At 44.5% G+C, this 16,030-nt stretch overlaps 1 protein-coding gene across 1 annotated transcript in view; it reads right to left on the bottom strand.

The window, feature by feature from the left end:
* Positions 1 to 1,425: 1,425 nt before the first annotated feature.
* LOC125890874 (chromaffin granule amine transporter) overlaps positions 1,426 to 16,030 on the bottom strand; it is a 17,028-nt gene continuing 2,423 nt past the window's right edge. Inside the window, exons 2-17 of the mRNA XM_049579755.1 lie at positions 13,760 to 13,858; positions 11,839 to 12,212; positions 11,629 to 11,753; positions 10,301 to 10,359; positions 10,081 to 10,164; positions 9,650 to 9,742; positions 7,428 to 7,517; positions 6,785 to 6,828; positions 6,600 to 6,660; positions 6,372 to 6,467; positions 6,008 to 6,086; positions 5,516 to 5,567; positions 4,431 to 4,494; positions 4,148 to 4,267; positions 3,829 to 3,962; positions 1,426 to 2,483 (exon numbers count right to left, since the gene is read on the bottom strand). Of these exons, the coding sequence (XP_049435712.1) occupies positions 2,373 to 2,483; positions 3,829 to 3,962; positions 4,148 to 4,267; positions 4,431 to 4,494; positions 5,516 to 5,567; positions 6,008 to 6,086; positions 6,372 to 6,467; positions 6,600 to 6,660; positions 6,785 to 6,828; positions 7,428 to 7,517; positions 9,650 to 9,742; positions 10,081 to 10,164; positions 10,301 to 10,359; positions 11,629 to 11,753; positions 11,839 to 12,212; positions 13,760 to 13,856 (1,683 nt within the window). The 5' untranslated portion in view covers positions 13,857 to 13,858 and the 3' untranslated portion in view covers positions 1,426 to 2,372. The remainder of the gene's footprint in view (positions 2,484 to 3,828; positions 3,963 to 4,147; positions 4,268 to 4,430; positions 4,495 to 5,515; positions 5,568 to 6,007; positions 6,087 to 6,371; positions 6,468 to 6,599; positions 6,661 to 6,784; positions 6,829 to 7,427; positions 7,518 to 9,649; positions 9,743 to 10,080; positions 10,165 to 10,300; positions 10,360 to 11,628; positions 11,754 to 11,838; positions 12,213 to 13,759; positions 13,859 to 16,030) is intronic.

Genomic DNA, 16,030 nt, shown 5'->3' with positions numbered 1-16,030 from the left:
GTGAGGATGATATTTCTTTTTACCTGGGACAGGTTTTTACTGCATCTTTACACAGTTCTGAGTCAGCATGCTAACGTATTTAGCCATCAGATGCTTATTCCAGACCCGTTTGCTCACCAGACAGCCAGAGACTTTGATTTTCATTCTATGGAGCCAGCCAGTGGGCGACTGCAAGTCAGGCTGAAACTTACAGTTAATTTTATTGTCAATTAATCTGCAGATTAATTTCTTTGACTCATTGTTGTTTCATCACAGCTTCACAGAAGTCTTCCAAAAAACAAACAAATGCAATGTAATGCAACTCATATTTGAGAAGTTGGTACCAGCACATTTTTGATGTAAAAAACAAAAGACTTAAATGATTAATCATTCAGCCAGTTGACAGAGTCATAGTTTTAAAATGAGTTTGTTTGCTTCTGTCTGAAATCAAGAACTCCTTGTTTCATTAATAACTTAAGTCTTTATATTAAATATGGGACTGTTGTAGCAACACTCAGTCTGTTTCCATGACGACAGAGAAAACTGATTTAGCCTATAGATGAATTCGGCGAGCGATTTGTGCATGCCGCCATCTTGCGGAGGCGCCATTGCTGCGGGGACATGTGTCAGTCATCAATTCATGATGCTGTCATTGTGAACTGACTCTCTACAGTGACAGCATCATGAACAGCTGGATTGATGATGTTAGACAGTGGCCTCCGGTAACTGATGAAGGTATCTTAAATGAGCACCGATATTAATATAGAAATTTATCATTTGTTTGAGCGATAAGCAGGAAAGATTAGAGCAATAGGGAGATAACAGACTGTATCATTAAACACTGTGTAATATAACGTTAGCATACGTTACGTGTGCTGACGTTAGCAAGCTAGCAGCGTGACATTTAATCATTATGGACAGGCTACGTGACCATCACATCATATTGAAGGTGATCAATATTGATCGCCTTCAATATGATGTGATGGTCCTCTAAAAGGCGGTGTAAAATTTGCCCGACCCATCCGGAGCTCAGGTAATAATTGCCGTTTTTCTGGTCATCGGAGGCCAGACGATCAATAAAATATTCTTGAATACCTAAAACAAAACACAAACACGTGTTTTTTTTAGTCACGTAGCCTGTCCATAATGATTAAATGTCACGCTGCTAGCTTGCTAACGTCAGCACACGTAACGTATGCTAACGTTATATTACACAGTGTTTAATGATACAGTCTGTTATCTCCCTATTGCTCTAATCTTTCCTGCTTATCGCTCAAACAAATGATTAATTTCTATATTAATATCGGTGCTCATTTAAGATACCTTCATCAGTTACCGGAGGCCACTGTCTAACATCATCAATCCAGCTGTTCATGATGCTGTCACTGTAGAGAGTCAGTTCACAATGACAGCATCATGAATTGATGACTGACACATGTCCCCGCAGCAATGGCGCCACCGCAAGATGGCGGCATACACAAATCGCTCACTGAATGCGCTTATATAAATCCCTGTAAACATGTCAGTGTGAGTGAAATGGTCCTGCAGTGAATGTGTCACAGTGGGACTAACACACCCAGATCATGTGACTCCTGCATGTATACAGTCAATCAGACCCAAACTGGCCGAGGCGCTCTGAGCATGCTCCACAGTTTCCGCCCCGGGCTTTGACCCGGAAGTCCAATAGCATTAAATGTGTAAGAGAAGAAGAAGCCGGTAACAACATGGAGAAATCTACATCCAGAGCCGTGACTTTTTGGACGGACCAAATGTACAGAGCTGTAAAGTTGTCCACCATGGTAGCAGTTAGCTGCTAGCTAACCGTAGCTAACTTGTTTGTCCATTGTTTGGTCTGTGACGTAATAGGTCAACAGGAAAAAGGTCCAATACTAACAAGCTGAAAGGGGGCATATCTCCACCTATCGTAGAGGAGTCGCACATACTTGGCTCAATAAATGGATTCCCCTCCCGTGCTTGTATACTGGGACAAGGACAGTAGGCCAGTTAGATGTCCTCGTCCTGCTGGGACTGGAGCTCCACTTCACTGGGACTGGAGACAGACTGAGGGGGGGCGGGGCCTAGCAAACAGCCGGCAGGAGGAAATCGGGTGTCTTTTAATGGAAGTTGCATAAATGTGATCACATTAGTAACTCTGTAAACTGCCTCAGCGTCTGTGAGTTCATGACAACATGTCTTAGAGAACCACGACGCTCTGAAATGATGATTAATTAGATTTAATTAATAAGGAGGTGTGTCCCTTTAAAAAGCGTCTGTTTCTGTTCTGACTGTGTGACGACAGGAAGTCTGATGATGAAGGTGTTTGAAGAAGACAACATCACAACATGAACATCTTCAGGTGTGTGTGTGTGTGTGTGTGTGTGTGTGTGTGTGTGTCACTCCTCCGTCTCTTCTTCTTCGCTGTAGTCACTCAGAGGAAACTCACGACTCTCCTTCTGTGTGTTGTAGCTTTTCCTGTGCATCACACACTCCTGGTCAATGATCGCCTGCAACACACACACACACACACACACACACACACACACACACACACACACACACACACACAGGATCAATGAGGAGTAATCTGTGTGTAATTGAGGTTTAATAAGTAGAAATGTTTCCTCTGCAGCTTTGAAGGCAGCAGCTTCTGATCTGTGATCAGTCTAATCACTGTGTAATGACTTCACACACACACACTTTGGCTTCAACATCACACACACACACTTCCTGCTGCTGTGTCAGGACCTGCCGAGTGTGTGTGTGTGTGTGTGTTGACACAGAGTGTTTGGGGGAATCTGTTCAGGATGCAGCCACATTAAACTCTGCAGCTGTTCAGCTCTGAAGTAAACCCGCTGACATCATCTGTATTTCCTCTTAACAGAAACGCAGCGTTTTCAAGTTTCTGACAGTAAATAAGGAGGTTTTCACATCAGGGACCCCGACCTGGATCAGTGTAAACCAGAGTCCTGCACCAGGACGGGTACCCAACAGGTAACCCAAAAAAAAAGCTGTGCAATAGGTAAAAAAAACAAAACAAAAAACAATATATATATATAATTCAGCCTCCGTGAAACGGTGTTAATTTCGTTGATAAAATCTATGACGACATTTTTTTTATCAACGACCAACAACCTTTTTTTTTCCATGACAAAAATGAGACGAGCTAAAAATAGATCTTAATAATAAAAACTAAGAAAAAATCCAGGTTTCATTTTTGTTGACGAGATGTGATGAAAATGTTCATGGTGGACTTTTGGACATTGAAAGCTGAGAATGGTCGTGCTTTTAATCATTGACTGAATCATTTTGAACTTTCATCGACTTAAATGTTTGGAATTTTCACTGACTAAAGCGTTTTGTAGACTAAAATGTTTGAATTTTTGTCAACAAAGACATTTTGAATTTTCGTCGGTTAAAACTATGAAGGACAAAAACAACTAAAACTAAGAAACATTTTTGTCCCAAGACTGAGACTAAATCTAAAATAGCTGTCATAATTAACACTGCTGTACAGGCGTCATGAATGTTGAAATTAACTACAGAGATCAAAGTGTTTCTGTGCCAGGCTGTAAACATGTTTATTTCTACGTGTGAACATGGAGGTCAGTGGGGACTGACTCGCTCCTGGAGCCAGCCTCTAGTGGACATTAGAGAAACTGCAGGTTTTGACACTTCAGCTTCATGTTTCAGCCTCTGATGTTGTTGCTTGGTTAAACTGCCCGGTTACTAGAAATATATGGACACCTGCCAGCCAATCAGAATCTAGAATTCTCAGTAACCATGGTAACAAGCCACTTATGTATCACACTAGTGTCACCACCAGTGTTGTGTTCTCAGGTGTGTATTTACCATCTTCTCCTCTCTGACAGCAGGGTTACGTAACAGGAGGCAGAGTGGAGCGTACAGGATGTTGATCACTCCAATGAACACCATGAGACAGGGGAACCCCACTGCCTGGACTAGAGCGCCCCCTGTGGACGGACCTGGAGCAACACATACAATAAAATAAGTCTTTATTGTTCCAATGTTGCAGCGACACAAAGACAGAAACATGTGCAGATACACAGAGAAAGATTTATAATGATAATCTCATAATCTCAAGATCACAGCGTCATTATTTCACTTTCCTAAAATTATACTTTTTAAATTGTTTTAATGTGAGTGTTACCGATAGCGAACCCCATACACAGCGCCACATCAGCGATGGCGTAGACGCTGCCGTAGACAGAGGCGTGACGGATATCGACCAGGTAACCCATGATGGCCATCATGGAGGAGTCCACCATACCTGACGGACAAAAATCATCCGAGTCAACAGTTTTTAACATCTGTAAATGATCAGGATGATAGTTTCACAGTTTATATAATAAAACATCAAATAATTTGTCTGCATCACTTCACCTAAAAACACTGTTAATATTTGAGAGTCAGTGAGGTAATGACATAATCACCTATAGCGAAGCCCAGACCTCCGTTTGGTCCAATCAGACCATAGATACTGGTGGCAAAAGGAACCTGTGACACACACACACACACACACACACACACACACACACACACACACACAGTACCATATAATGTTGCTGGTTGTCCTGGTTAAAGGTGCAGTGGTTTTTCTGGTTTTATGTAACCTCTGTTCATACATCAGTAAACTACAACTATAAAATGAAAGAGAAAAAAATCACTTCATTCACTGGGCCGACTGCCGGCAACTTTTAAGGTGGAACGTTAACTTGTAATGTTACTCAATGCATGAGTTGATGACGTGAATCCATCAGCACACCTTAAATTTCACTGTGACAACTTTGACCATCACTTTAGTTTTTATATGACACACACTTTTAGTAATGACTTTAAAAATATAGATTCATTTGGAGCGGATTATGTGAAGGTCATATATTCTAATCCTCACTTCCTGTGGGCTACAGCAACACTAAACCCCTGAGCTTGCCTGAGAAGGACTAAATGCACAAAGCTGCTATTTTGAAATATCCCATGGAGAGAGACTCTCACTGCAGCCTGTTCTATTTTGTTGTGAAAATGTGGGCGTGCAGCCTCGTTCTGTGGACGATAAACCAGGTGCAGACTTCCATCTGTGTCACCGCTGATGAGGAAATACAGCGAGTGCTGGACGGAGCAGTGAGTGACAACAACCCCGCCCACATTTAAGAGGACTGTCTGAACACACCCAGGGTCTAGGTACCATGTCTGAAGGCTTACTGCTGGTTCCAGAGGTGCTGGACTGAAAGGGTTTGGAGGAGACGGAGCTAATGTGTTTTGTTTTGTTTTGTTTTGTTTTGTTTTGTCTTTTTTTCAGATTGGGGGTAGAGACAGGGGATGACATGCAGCAAAGGACCACAGGCTGGAATTGAACCTGTGGCCACTGTGACAAGGACAGTGTCGCTGTAAATGAGTGTTTATGACATTTATGAAAAGATTTCTTGTGTAACTGCAACATCATAAACCACAGTGATTGGTTGGATGAATCAGTGATGAATGAATGAATACATGAGTGAATGAATGATGTCATACTTACACACAGCAGACTGATGCCAACAATAAACATCCCTAACATGGAGCAGAGCCACCTGGAGACACAGAGACACAAATCAGTTCCCTGTCTGTCTATGTGTCCATCCGTCTGTCTGTCTGTCTGTCTATCCGTCCGTCCGTCCGTCCGTCCGCCTGTCTGTCTGTCCGCCTGTCTGTCCGCCTGTCTGTCTGTCTGTCTATCTGTCTGTCCTACAGCTGCAGGTTTCCCAGCAGTCTTCAGGTTCAGGTCTGAACAGGACTCAGAGTTTCCAGAAAAGTTAATCTGTTAATCTGCTGACTGAACGTCTTCCTCTGAGAACACACACACACACACACACACACACACACACACACACACACACACACCTCTGCCTCTATACTTGTGAGGACTCTAACTGACAGTCTCGAACCCTCAAACAGTCCTTTGAACATCTCAACAAAATCTCCTCACTGTCGAGGTCTGAACACACACACACACACACACACACACACTGACCGTCCCATCTTGTTGGCCAGAACACCAAACAGGTTTGTTCCTATCAGGTAGGAGACACTGGCAGGAAGGAAGGCCATACCTGTAACACACACACACACACACACACACCTGTTAGAAGGGAGGAGGGGGAGGGAGGAAGGAAGGAAGGGAGGAAGGGAGGAAGGAAGGAAGGCTATACCTGTAACACACACCTGTTAGAGAGGAGGAAGGAACATCGGGACGTAAGGAAGAAGGAGGGAAAGAAAAAGGAACATAAAGAAGGAAGGAAGAACAGAAGGAAGGAAAGGAAGGGCAGGAGGAACATGCAGGAAAGACAGGAAGGAAGGAAGGAAGGAAAAAAGGAAGGGCAGACGGTGGATCGTACCAAGTTGCCATTTCGGGGAGCACATGGTCTGCATCATCCAGATGGGCAGCGTCGGCTCCAGGATGGCCACGCCCATGTTGGCGAAACAGAGAGAACCTGTAGACGGACACAGACAGACAGACAGACAGACAGACAGGTAGGTTATTTATTTGACCAGTGTGTAACCAGGTGAGTCCTGCTGAAACTAATGTGGCAGAGACAGGTGAGAGTGAGGAGGCGTCTTCTTACCTGCACTGATCAGGATGTACGGATCCTTTAACAGCGTCAGTAACGGGGTCCCCTCCACACTCTGAAACACACAGACTGAAACTGGTCATACTGGTCCACAACAAAACCAGTCTGGATCAGACAATATCAGACCAGTCTGGATCAGATCAGAGTCAGACTGGTTACTGGTTTTAAGGTGGACTCACCCCAGGAGAGATCTTTGAAGGCTGCAGGATCAACAGCTGTAACGCTGCAACAAACAAACAAACAAACAAACACCACAACATGTTTACTGATCAGTGTGACATCATCAACAAGTACACAGGAAGTCACAGGTTCAAACCCCTCTGTCAGCAGTGACATCATCATTTACTGACACAGTTGATCACAGATGATTCTAATGGAAATAAATATCATCTACAATCTGAACACTTTGACTGTTAAATAATAATAATAATAATAATAATGATAATAATAATAATAATGATAATAATAATAAAAACTTCATTTATAAAGCATCTTTAAAAACAGAGTTTACAAAGTGCTGTGACAAACAAAGCAAAAGCAGAAGCAGGAACTCAGAAGGCGATAAAACAAACAGTCGTATCAAATATGAGCCGGTCTAAACTAAAGTAGAGTTCTGATCATGTTAAAACAAGAGGACGCAAAATGTCTGCATCAGTTCATTTAAATAAAAAGAGCAAAAACAACAAAAGCAATAAAATGTAAATAAAATAAAATAAAATAAAAAGATGACTTCACATAAAAAACACTAATTACTTTTGTTAGCATTAAATAAAAACTCCAGTTCCCATGAGTCTTAGCGGGAGTTCGGACTTCATAATTTACCTCCATCAAACACAGCCAGGAAGGCGAGGATCAGGAAGGGAGCTCGCTTCCCCACAAACTCGTACATCACACTGCCGAATGGAGCTCCGACTGAAACACAAACACACACACACACACACACACACACATACAAACATCTGAGTATACGTGTCCTGCAACCAGAATATTGCATAAATATTACCACTGAAATATATATAAAGTACACGGCTCATGGTGGCGACCTTCTGATCTCTCCCAGGTGGCCTCAGAGAGTAAGTGGCTTCATTTTGAGCTACAAAACCCTGTTCAGCATTTTTTAAATGTTAGCACCACTAGCTGTGCTGACACTGCTAACAGAGCTAACAGTGGCTAACAGAGCTAACAGTGGCTAACAGGGCTAACAGAGCTAACAGAGTTAACAGTGGCTAACAGAGCTAACAGTGGCTAACAGGGCTACCAGTGGCTAACAGGGCTAACAGTGACTAACAGAGTTAACAGTGGCTAACAGAGCTAACAGTGGCTAACAGGGCTAACAGTGACTAACAGAGTTAACAGTGACTAACAGGGCTAACAGTGGCTAACAGGGCTACCAGTGGCTAACAGGGCTAACAGTGACTAACAGAGTTAACAGTGACTAACAGAGTTAACAGTGGCTAACAGAGCTAACAGTGGCTAACAGGGCTACCAGTGGCTAACAGGGCTAACAGTGACTAACAGAGTTAACAGTGACTAACAGTGACTAACAGAGTTAACAGTGACTAACAGAGTTAACGGTGGCTAACAGGGCTAACAGTGACTAACAGAGTTAACAGTGGCTAACAGGGCTAACAGTGACTAACAGAGCTAACAGTAGCTAACAGAGCTAACAGTGGCTAACAGGGCTAACAGTGACTAACAGAGTTAACAGTGGCTAACAGGGCTAACAGTGACTAACAGAGCTAACAGTAGCTAACAGAGCTAACAGTGACTAACAGAGCTAACAGTGGCTAACAGAGTTAACAGTGACTAACAGAGCTAACAGTGGCTAACAGAGCTACCAGTGGCTAACAGGGCTAACAGTGGCGAACAGGGCTAACAGAGCTATCAGTGGCTAACAGGGCTAACAGTGGCAAACAGAGCTAACAGTGGCAAGGCTATTCAAGAGAAGGCTGAGACACGGGGTCGAACATGGGGGGATTGCACATGCGCAGTAAAATCTGGTCTGCACTTCCTCAAAGGCTCAGTAGATGGCGTGAGACCGCAGAATAAGGGGGATGTGCATGCATGTCATTTTCACAGCTTATTACTGGACTGTCACTGGTGGCCTGTGTTGTGGGTGAGAATGACAGAGATGCAATTCCAACAACTTTAAGCAGCCACCGTCCAAAAGTCCAAGCAGACCGCACCAAGCGCACTCCTTGATCGCCTGAGCGGATCCTGCGCTTTTTATCTAGCGCCCCTGCTGTCACCCTCCAGCATCGCAGCTCAAGTTACACTGCGCATGTGCAATCCCCCCATGTTTGACCCCGTGTCTCAGCCTTCTCTTGAATAGCCTTGGCTAACAGTGGCTAACAGAGCTAACAAAGCTAACAGAGCTAACAAAGCTAATAGTGGCTAACAGAGCTAACAGAGCTAACAGTGGCTAACAGAGCTAACAGTGGCTAACAATGCTGAGGGGGGGTTGTGGCTCAAAACTGAGCTGCTTACTCTGTGTGGCGACCTGGAGGGAGGTCAGTGGAGTGGACACCATGTTTTCACAGCTACACTGTTGGGTTGGGACGACGTCACAAGCGGTAATCCCCAAATGAGCAGGGCTGTTAGCTCCCACCAGACCGTGGTGGTGCACAGTGCAGTAAACTGAAATATGGGAAAAATGAATCTATAGACTGACATGTGTAACCGCTCAGAAATACTCTCGGTGATTAACCAGTAAACGGTCAACCAGTGACATCCTTAATCTGAATCTGTAAAGTAACTTATTCTTATGTTTTTATTCTTCTTACCTATTTTTTCTATCCATATGTGTATCTGTGTCTTTGTGTGAGCTGTGTTGTTTATAAAGCTACTGGCTACCTTCATTTCCCTCTGAGGTGGAGCGAAGGAGCAGAGAATACTCAAGTACAGTAAGTACTGCAAAGCTGTACTTAAATTGTCTTTGAGTAAAGTACAATGAGTAAAAGTAGCAGCTGAGGTATAAACGTGTGTGTGTGTGTGTGTGTGTGTGTGTGTGTGTGTGTGTGTGTGTGTGTGTGTGTGTGTCTCACTCAGGACTCCCATAGCCAGTCCTCCCAGTGCGATGCCCATGGCGATGCCTCTCTCCTCATCATCAGTGTACACACTGGCCAACATACCCAGACCTACACACACACACACACACACACACACACACACACACACACACACAAGTCAGTTTCTCCATCACACAACAATGTGCTGTCTCAACTTAAATTTTTTGGAAACATCAAAACTTTAAGTTTAGCACAGTAACATAAAAGTTTTGAGTTCAGCAGACACAAAGTAAATGTGTCACATGACTCTGATCTGACAGGAAGTTAATGTCAGTTTAACATAAAGTTTGTCATGTCATGTTGACAGTCTGGGACGTCTGTGTGAGTCTACAGTTAGTATTTTGTGTGATCGGTGGATCGGAGGCTTCACAGTGTGTGAGGGAATGTTTGATGTTTGAGGCGTCGACCTGCCACAGACGAGAAGGACGAGCCGATTCCCTGCAGAGAGCGAGCGAAGAACAGCAGAGCGTACGTCCCTGAGAACGCAAACACTGAACACACACACACACACACACACACACACACACACAAACATATGTAAATTATAAGACATGCTTTCGTAGAATACACACGCTGTCATCACTCTGTGTGTGTGTGTGTGTGTGTGTGTGTGTGTACGTGACTTACTGATGGTTGACACAAACATGATGATGAAACCAGCGAACATGGGGATGTGATACCCGACCCTGCAGAGACACAGACCGTCAGTGATGCTTCATTTATTGACATGTTCACATATTTAAAGGTCCTCTGTGTGTGTGTCACTTTGTGCAGGTGTAAATCATTTATCAGTGGCTGAAAAACGTTTGTAATGTAACTCAGAAACTGAGATCTTCCTCAAACAGCCTGTGAACTGACGTCTATGTAGAGAACTCGGCACAATTTTTTTCCAGGAAAATCCAAAGGATGTCACGTTATGTGTTCTCCTGAGGCAGGATTTATACCTCTGCATTGAATCAATGGTGGACCCTACACCATAGCCTGACGTGCACCTCCCCAGAAATGTAACTCCACAGTGTCACAGTGCCACAGACCTCCTGTCTGTCTCTGTGAGCTGAAACCATTTCCCTCAGTGGAAACAAAGCTTTGATTTACTTTAATTTCACAGGTAAGAAACAATAAATTGTGAAGACAAAGCCTCCACACACTGTGTGTGATTTATCCTGGCTGAAATATGAGCAGAGGAAATCTCTGCTAGCTGCTAGGCTAATTTATACAATGTAAAATGCCATAGGCTTGTGCTAATAATGTTAGCATGTTGTATTTGTGGGGAAAATGTGTCCAGATAAAGACAAGTGTTTGTCTGTGAATGCTGCGAGTTATAGTGAAGCTGATTTGTGTTTGACACTGTCGCTATTAAGCCATGTTTAATGTGTGTTTAATGTGTGTTTTGAATCAACTAAATTTCACAGCACTTCACAGAAACTCCCCCCGCCAACTAGTGTTTTGGAGGTGTAACTGCAGAGTGACACAGACACACCACCGTACTAGTATAAATGCTCACAACGGCGTAGGCTACAGTGTAGAACTGACGCACAAGTATAAATCTACCTTGAATGTCTTGCCTCTCTTTGGCTCCACTACAGCGCTAACATTGTGCAATGTTAGCAAAGAAATGAGTCCACTAATGTCAACAAACGAACGGCACCCACCACAACACAATGAAAAATACATGAATACATTTTGCAGAGACAGTCTTCAGTTAGCGCCCTGTAAAAACTCAAATTCAGTCAAAGCACAACTGAGTGCTGTGGGTCTGATGTCAGACTGCCCGCTCAACCACCCTGCGTCCCTGTCAGATCAACAAACTTTCTGTTGATGCAGTTACACACATTACAACCCCCACTGCTGTGGCCGCCAGCTTGTTTGCGGTCCTGACTCCCCTCACTGTGATGGGAAAAGCGAACAAAAGTACAGATTATGTTTTGTGTTTTAGACAGGAAGTTCTGAGTTACCTGTTGGTGAGCGGGCCGACGAAGGGGTTGACGAGCAGCTGGATGAGAGCTTTAGAGGCAAACAACAAACCAACACGAACATTTTCCTCCTCCAGAAACACGCTGTCCTGAAGACAGGAGGCATCCTGCAGCAGAGAGACAGAGAGGAGGACAATGTATGAACTCACCTGTCAACACTCATCCATCAGGTAAACATCATTCTCCACTTACTGTGGCGTCAGTCGTCTCGTTGATCTGCAGCTCTGTGGTCAGGTTCGTCTGGTCTGTGGGCTTGGTGTCCGGGGTCAGTTCGGTGCGGAGTTCCTGCAGACTGAAGGTCGTGTTGTCAAAGAGGGACACCAGAGGAGACGACCGGGGGCTCTGCTCTGACTGTGTACCCAGGACAGGTGCACTGCGGCTGGGCAGAGGGAGCTGGGAGGCCCAGCTGGAGGTCTGGAGGTTTGACCTGGGGGCGGGGGGCTGTGAGGGCACTGTGCCCAAATGTGGCGCACCAAGGCTGGGCAGAGGGAGCAGGGAGGGCTGGGCAGTCGGGGGCTCTGGACTGGGATGCTCCTTGGCGTAGAGGAAGGTCGGGATGATCGGCACTGGAAGAGAAAGATTGATTGATTGATTTGAAAAAGTTTTTTTTTTTTTAAAGATATTTTTGGGGGCTTTTTAGCCTTTAATGGACAGGACAGACAAGTGTGAAAGGGGGAGAGAGAGAGGGAGTGACATGCAGGAAAAGGCCACAGGCTGGAGTCGAACCTGGGCCGCTGCGGCAACAGCCTGCTCTACCACTAAGCCACCAGCGTCCCAATTTGAAAAAGTTAACGTGTCATTTTGTTTTGTAATAAATGTCTCTGGGAGCCTGAATGTTCCAGTCACAGAGGGGTTAAACTTTGTTCCAGGTAAAATTACGTAAAGATGACCTCAGCTGACGGTCGCTGACCTTCTCAGGCAGAAAACAAAGTGAAGAACAAAAATTTGCTCTGACAGAGAAATGTCTCGACCGTTAGTAAGCAGTATGATGTTTTTGGGTGGGCGGGGCTCAGCTGGAGGTAAAACAATTCTCCACAGAACATTAGCTAGTGCTAGCTAACTAACATGGCCCCTAATCTCCAGGGCTGGTACCTGCGGTTATTCCACAGGCTAGTTAATAACATGTCGGGCAGGAAATCCAAAGTGTGGGATCATTTTGAGAAGGTGAAGGACGAACCCAAGGTGATATGTAAACTCATCTTCATTGGTCGACTACAAACATGACGTATCATCTGAAACATGGAAGTAGCTACATGCCCATTAGCCCACAGCACTAGTTTCTATAAATCCTGCAGAGTACGTCTTTAAATATTTTTTATTTTACATCCAAATGAAACTGATTAGTGAATCATGATTAATTAATTAGGAGGTGAAAACTGTCTATTTAATCATGATCCTGTAACGACACATGAAACCATCAGAGGAGAAAAGAGCAGCGAGAACGATTTCATCTGAGAAGAGACCGAAGGAGACAACGATGAACTGAGACCGAGCGCTTTAAAGTTCAGGATCAGGAGGTCATCAGTGTGTGTGTGTGTGTGTGTGTGTGTGTGTGACCTCCGCAGCCTTTACATGCAGCTCTGAGTCTAATTGCTGACGACAGTTTTGACCTCCAGGTTTTTAGTTGCGTCACAAAATCAGTTTGGAGCAGCTGAGACTTCATTGAGGAGGAACATTAGAGAACCATCTGATATCGAACCACATCTGGATACAACACATGGACAAAAGTATGTGGACGACTGACCATATATGTGACAGTGTTTCATTACCTTAAATAAAAATCTAAAAACACCAGTTTTCCAAAACTGCATAAAAACTATAGCTACAAATGTTTTGTTATTACTAAGTCAAGGTTTTCCTCACTGAAAAACTAAAACAAAATAAAAACTAAACTAAAACTAGTCGATTACTCACAAAACATAACAATAAAACCTCATGTTCACTCTTAAAACAAAGTAAAACTGAACTGAAGTCAAAGAACAACAACACCTCGTTAGATTCAGAGTGAGTCTCCAGGAAATGAATGGAAGTCAATGTGATGTCCTCAACAGTGGAGTGTGTGTGTGTGTGTGTGTGTGCGCGCATGTGTGTGTGTGTGTGTGTGTTTACTCACCGACCACAGTGAGCAGCATGTTGTCGAGCAGCAGAGCGACACAAACCACCACCAGGACGAGTCTTGGAGAACCTCGACTCTGATGGAGCCACGCCATGTCTGCACACACACACACACACACACACACACACGTTTTAGCATTTCTCATATATTTATATTCTGTTTTTGCATCTTTGTCTCCACCTCCTGTCTCTGTTTTCTTGGACAGACGATGAGAGGACGGCCCTCTGGGGAACAGAGACATCAGCAGATTGATCAGAGTCACTTTGTGTCTTATTCAGCAACATGTTGAAGGTTGAACATCAGTGGTGGAACAAGTCACTCAGAACATTATAGATCTCATCTGGTCTGGGAACGCCTCGGGGTCCTCCAGGAGGAGCTGGAGGACGGAGCTGAGGAGAGGGATGTCTGAGTACTTTACTCAGCCTGCTGCCCCCGCGACCCAGATAAGAGGATGAAGATGAATGGATGGAGGAACAGGTTCTGGTGTGCAAGCTGTGCATGAGAACAGTCTGTATGGATGAAAAGTCAGAGGATCACCAAAGCTACTGTGTTACAGTTCATCCTGAGAGGAACATGAATGTGGAAGACTGCAGCTAAAAATGCTTCTTGTTCCGTGTTCGTGCTGCCGTCTGCTCAGTGATGTTTGATTCCTGCCTGAAACAGAGCTGAGAGGAGACTGCCAATGTCAATGAATACATGAATATATAATCATGGTTAGCTGAGCAGCAAACAACCAAACTAGCTCTGTCCAGAATCCAAAAACACAGCCAGATCCACAGCTCGTGTTAAAGCACGGCTCAGTCTAATATCTGGAGTGTGTGATGATAACGGAGCGTCCTGTTGTTTTATTAAAGATCAGACGTGATATGAAGGAGCCCTCACTGTGCTTCTTTATTACAGCACACAGATGTAGATACTGATTCTCCTGCAGACATGTCGTCTTTGTTCTGTTTCTGTTGAATGATTTTTCTTCTTCATGAAACATTTGCAAATCAGAACGTTTCCATGACATCGGAGAAAACTGATTTATATAAATCCCTGTAAACATGTCAGTGTGAGTGAAATGGTCCTGCAGTGAATGTGTCACAGTGGGACTAACACACCCAGATCATGTGACTCCTGCATGTATACAGTCAATCAGACCCAAACTGGCCGAGGCGCTCTGAGCATGCTCCACAGTTTCCGCCCCGGGCTTTGACCCGGAAGTCCAATAGCATTAAATGTGTAAGAGAAGAAGAAGCCTGTAACAACATGGAGAAATCTACATCCAGAGCCGTGACTTTTTGGACGGACCAAATGTACAGAGCTGTAAAGTTGTCCACCATGGTAGCAGTTAGCTGCTAGCTAACCGTAGCTAACTTGTTTGTCCATTGTTTGGTCTGTGACGTAATAGGTCAACAGGAAAAAGGTCCAATACTAACAAGCTGAAAGGGGGCATATCTCCACCTATCGTAGAGGAGTCGCACATACTTGGCTCAATAAATGGATTCCCCTCCCGTGCTTGTATACTGGGACAAGGACAGTAGGCCAGTTAGATGTCCTCGTCCAGCTGGGACTGGAGCTCCACTGCACTGTGACTGGAGACACACTGAGTGTTTACATCCAGCCATCTGTCTTCTTCTTCTTCTCCTCTGCTGCTGTTACTACATTTATTGGGGTGTTACTGGACACCAGCTGTTAGTCTGCAGAATATCTGGACGCCTTCAAGTGCTGGATGGATTGTGATGAAATATGGCTCACTGTTCATGTTCCCCTCAGGATGAACTGTAATGACTTCCTCTTGCTATCTTCAGGTCAACATGTTTACACTGAGAATACATATGGTCACTGGTCAGTGATTTTTGGCATCAGACACTGACAACACAGCCATCCTTTATCATCAACATTATACACGACCATTCATCCATTTATTTTCATTCTCTTATCAAGGGCCAGGTCTGGGGGCAGCAGGCTGAGCTCCAGACATCCCTCTCCTCAGCAACACTTCCCAGCTCCTCCTGGAGGACCCCAAGGCGTTCCCAGACCAGATGAGATCTATAATCAAAGACCCAGAGATACTTGACCTCCTTCTCATGAGGCAGTAACTCTCTCCCAGCCCAGAGGGAACAATCCAGTGTTCACCAGCAGAGAACCATGACCTCAGACTGGGAGGAGCTGACTGTCATCCTAACCGCCCCAGGTCATGATGGAGGTCACGGTGTGATGAAGCCAACAGAACCACGTCATCTGCAAAGAGCAGAGACCAGACCTCTTCCTCCCTCCAGCTGC

Source organism: Epinephelus fuscoguttatus, linkage group LG6 (genome assembly GCF_011397635.1).
Source record: "Epinephelus fuscoguttatus linkage group LG6, E.fuscoguttatus.final_Chr_v1".
NCBI lineage: Eukaryota > Metazoa > Chordata > Actinopteri > Perciformes > Serranidae > Epinephelus > Epinephelus fuscoguttatus.
This window is presented reverse-complemented; position numbering and strand designations above follow the sequence as displayed.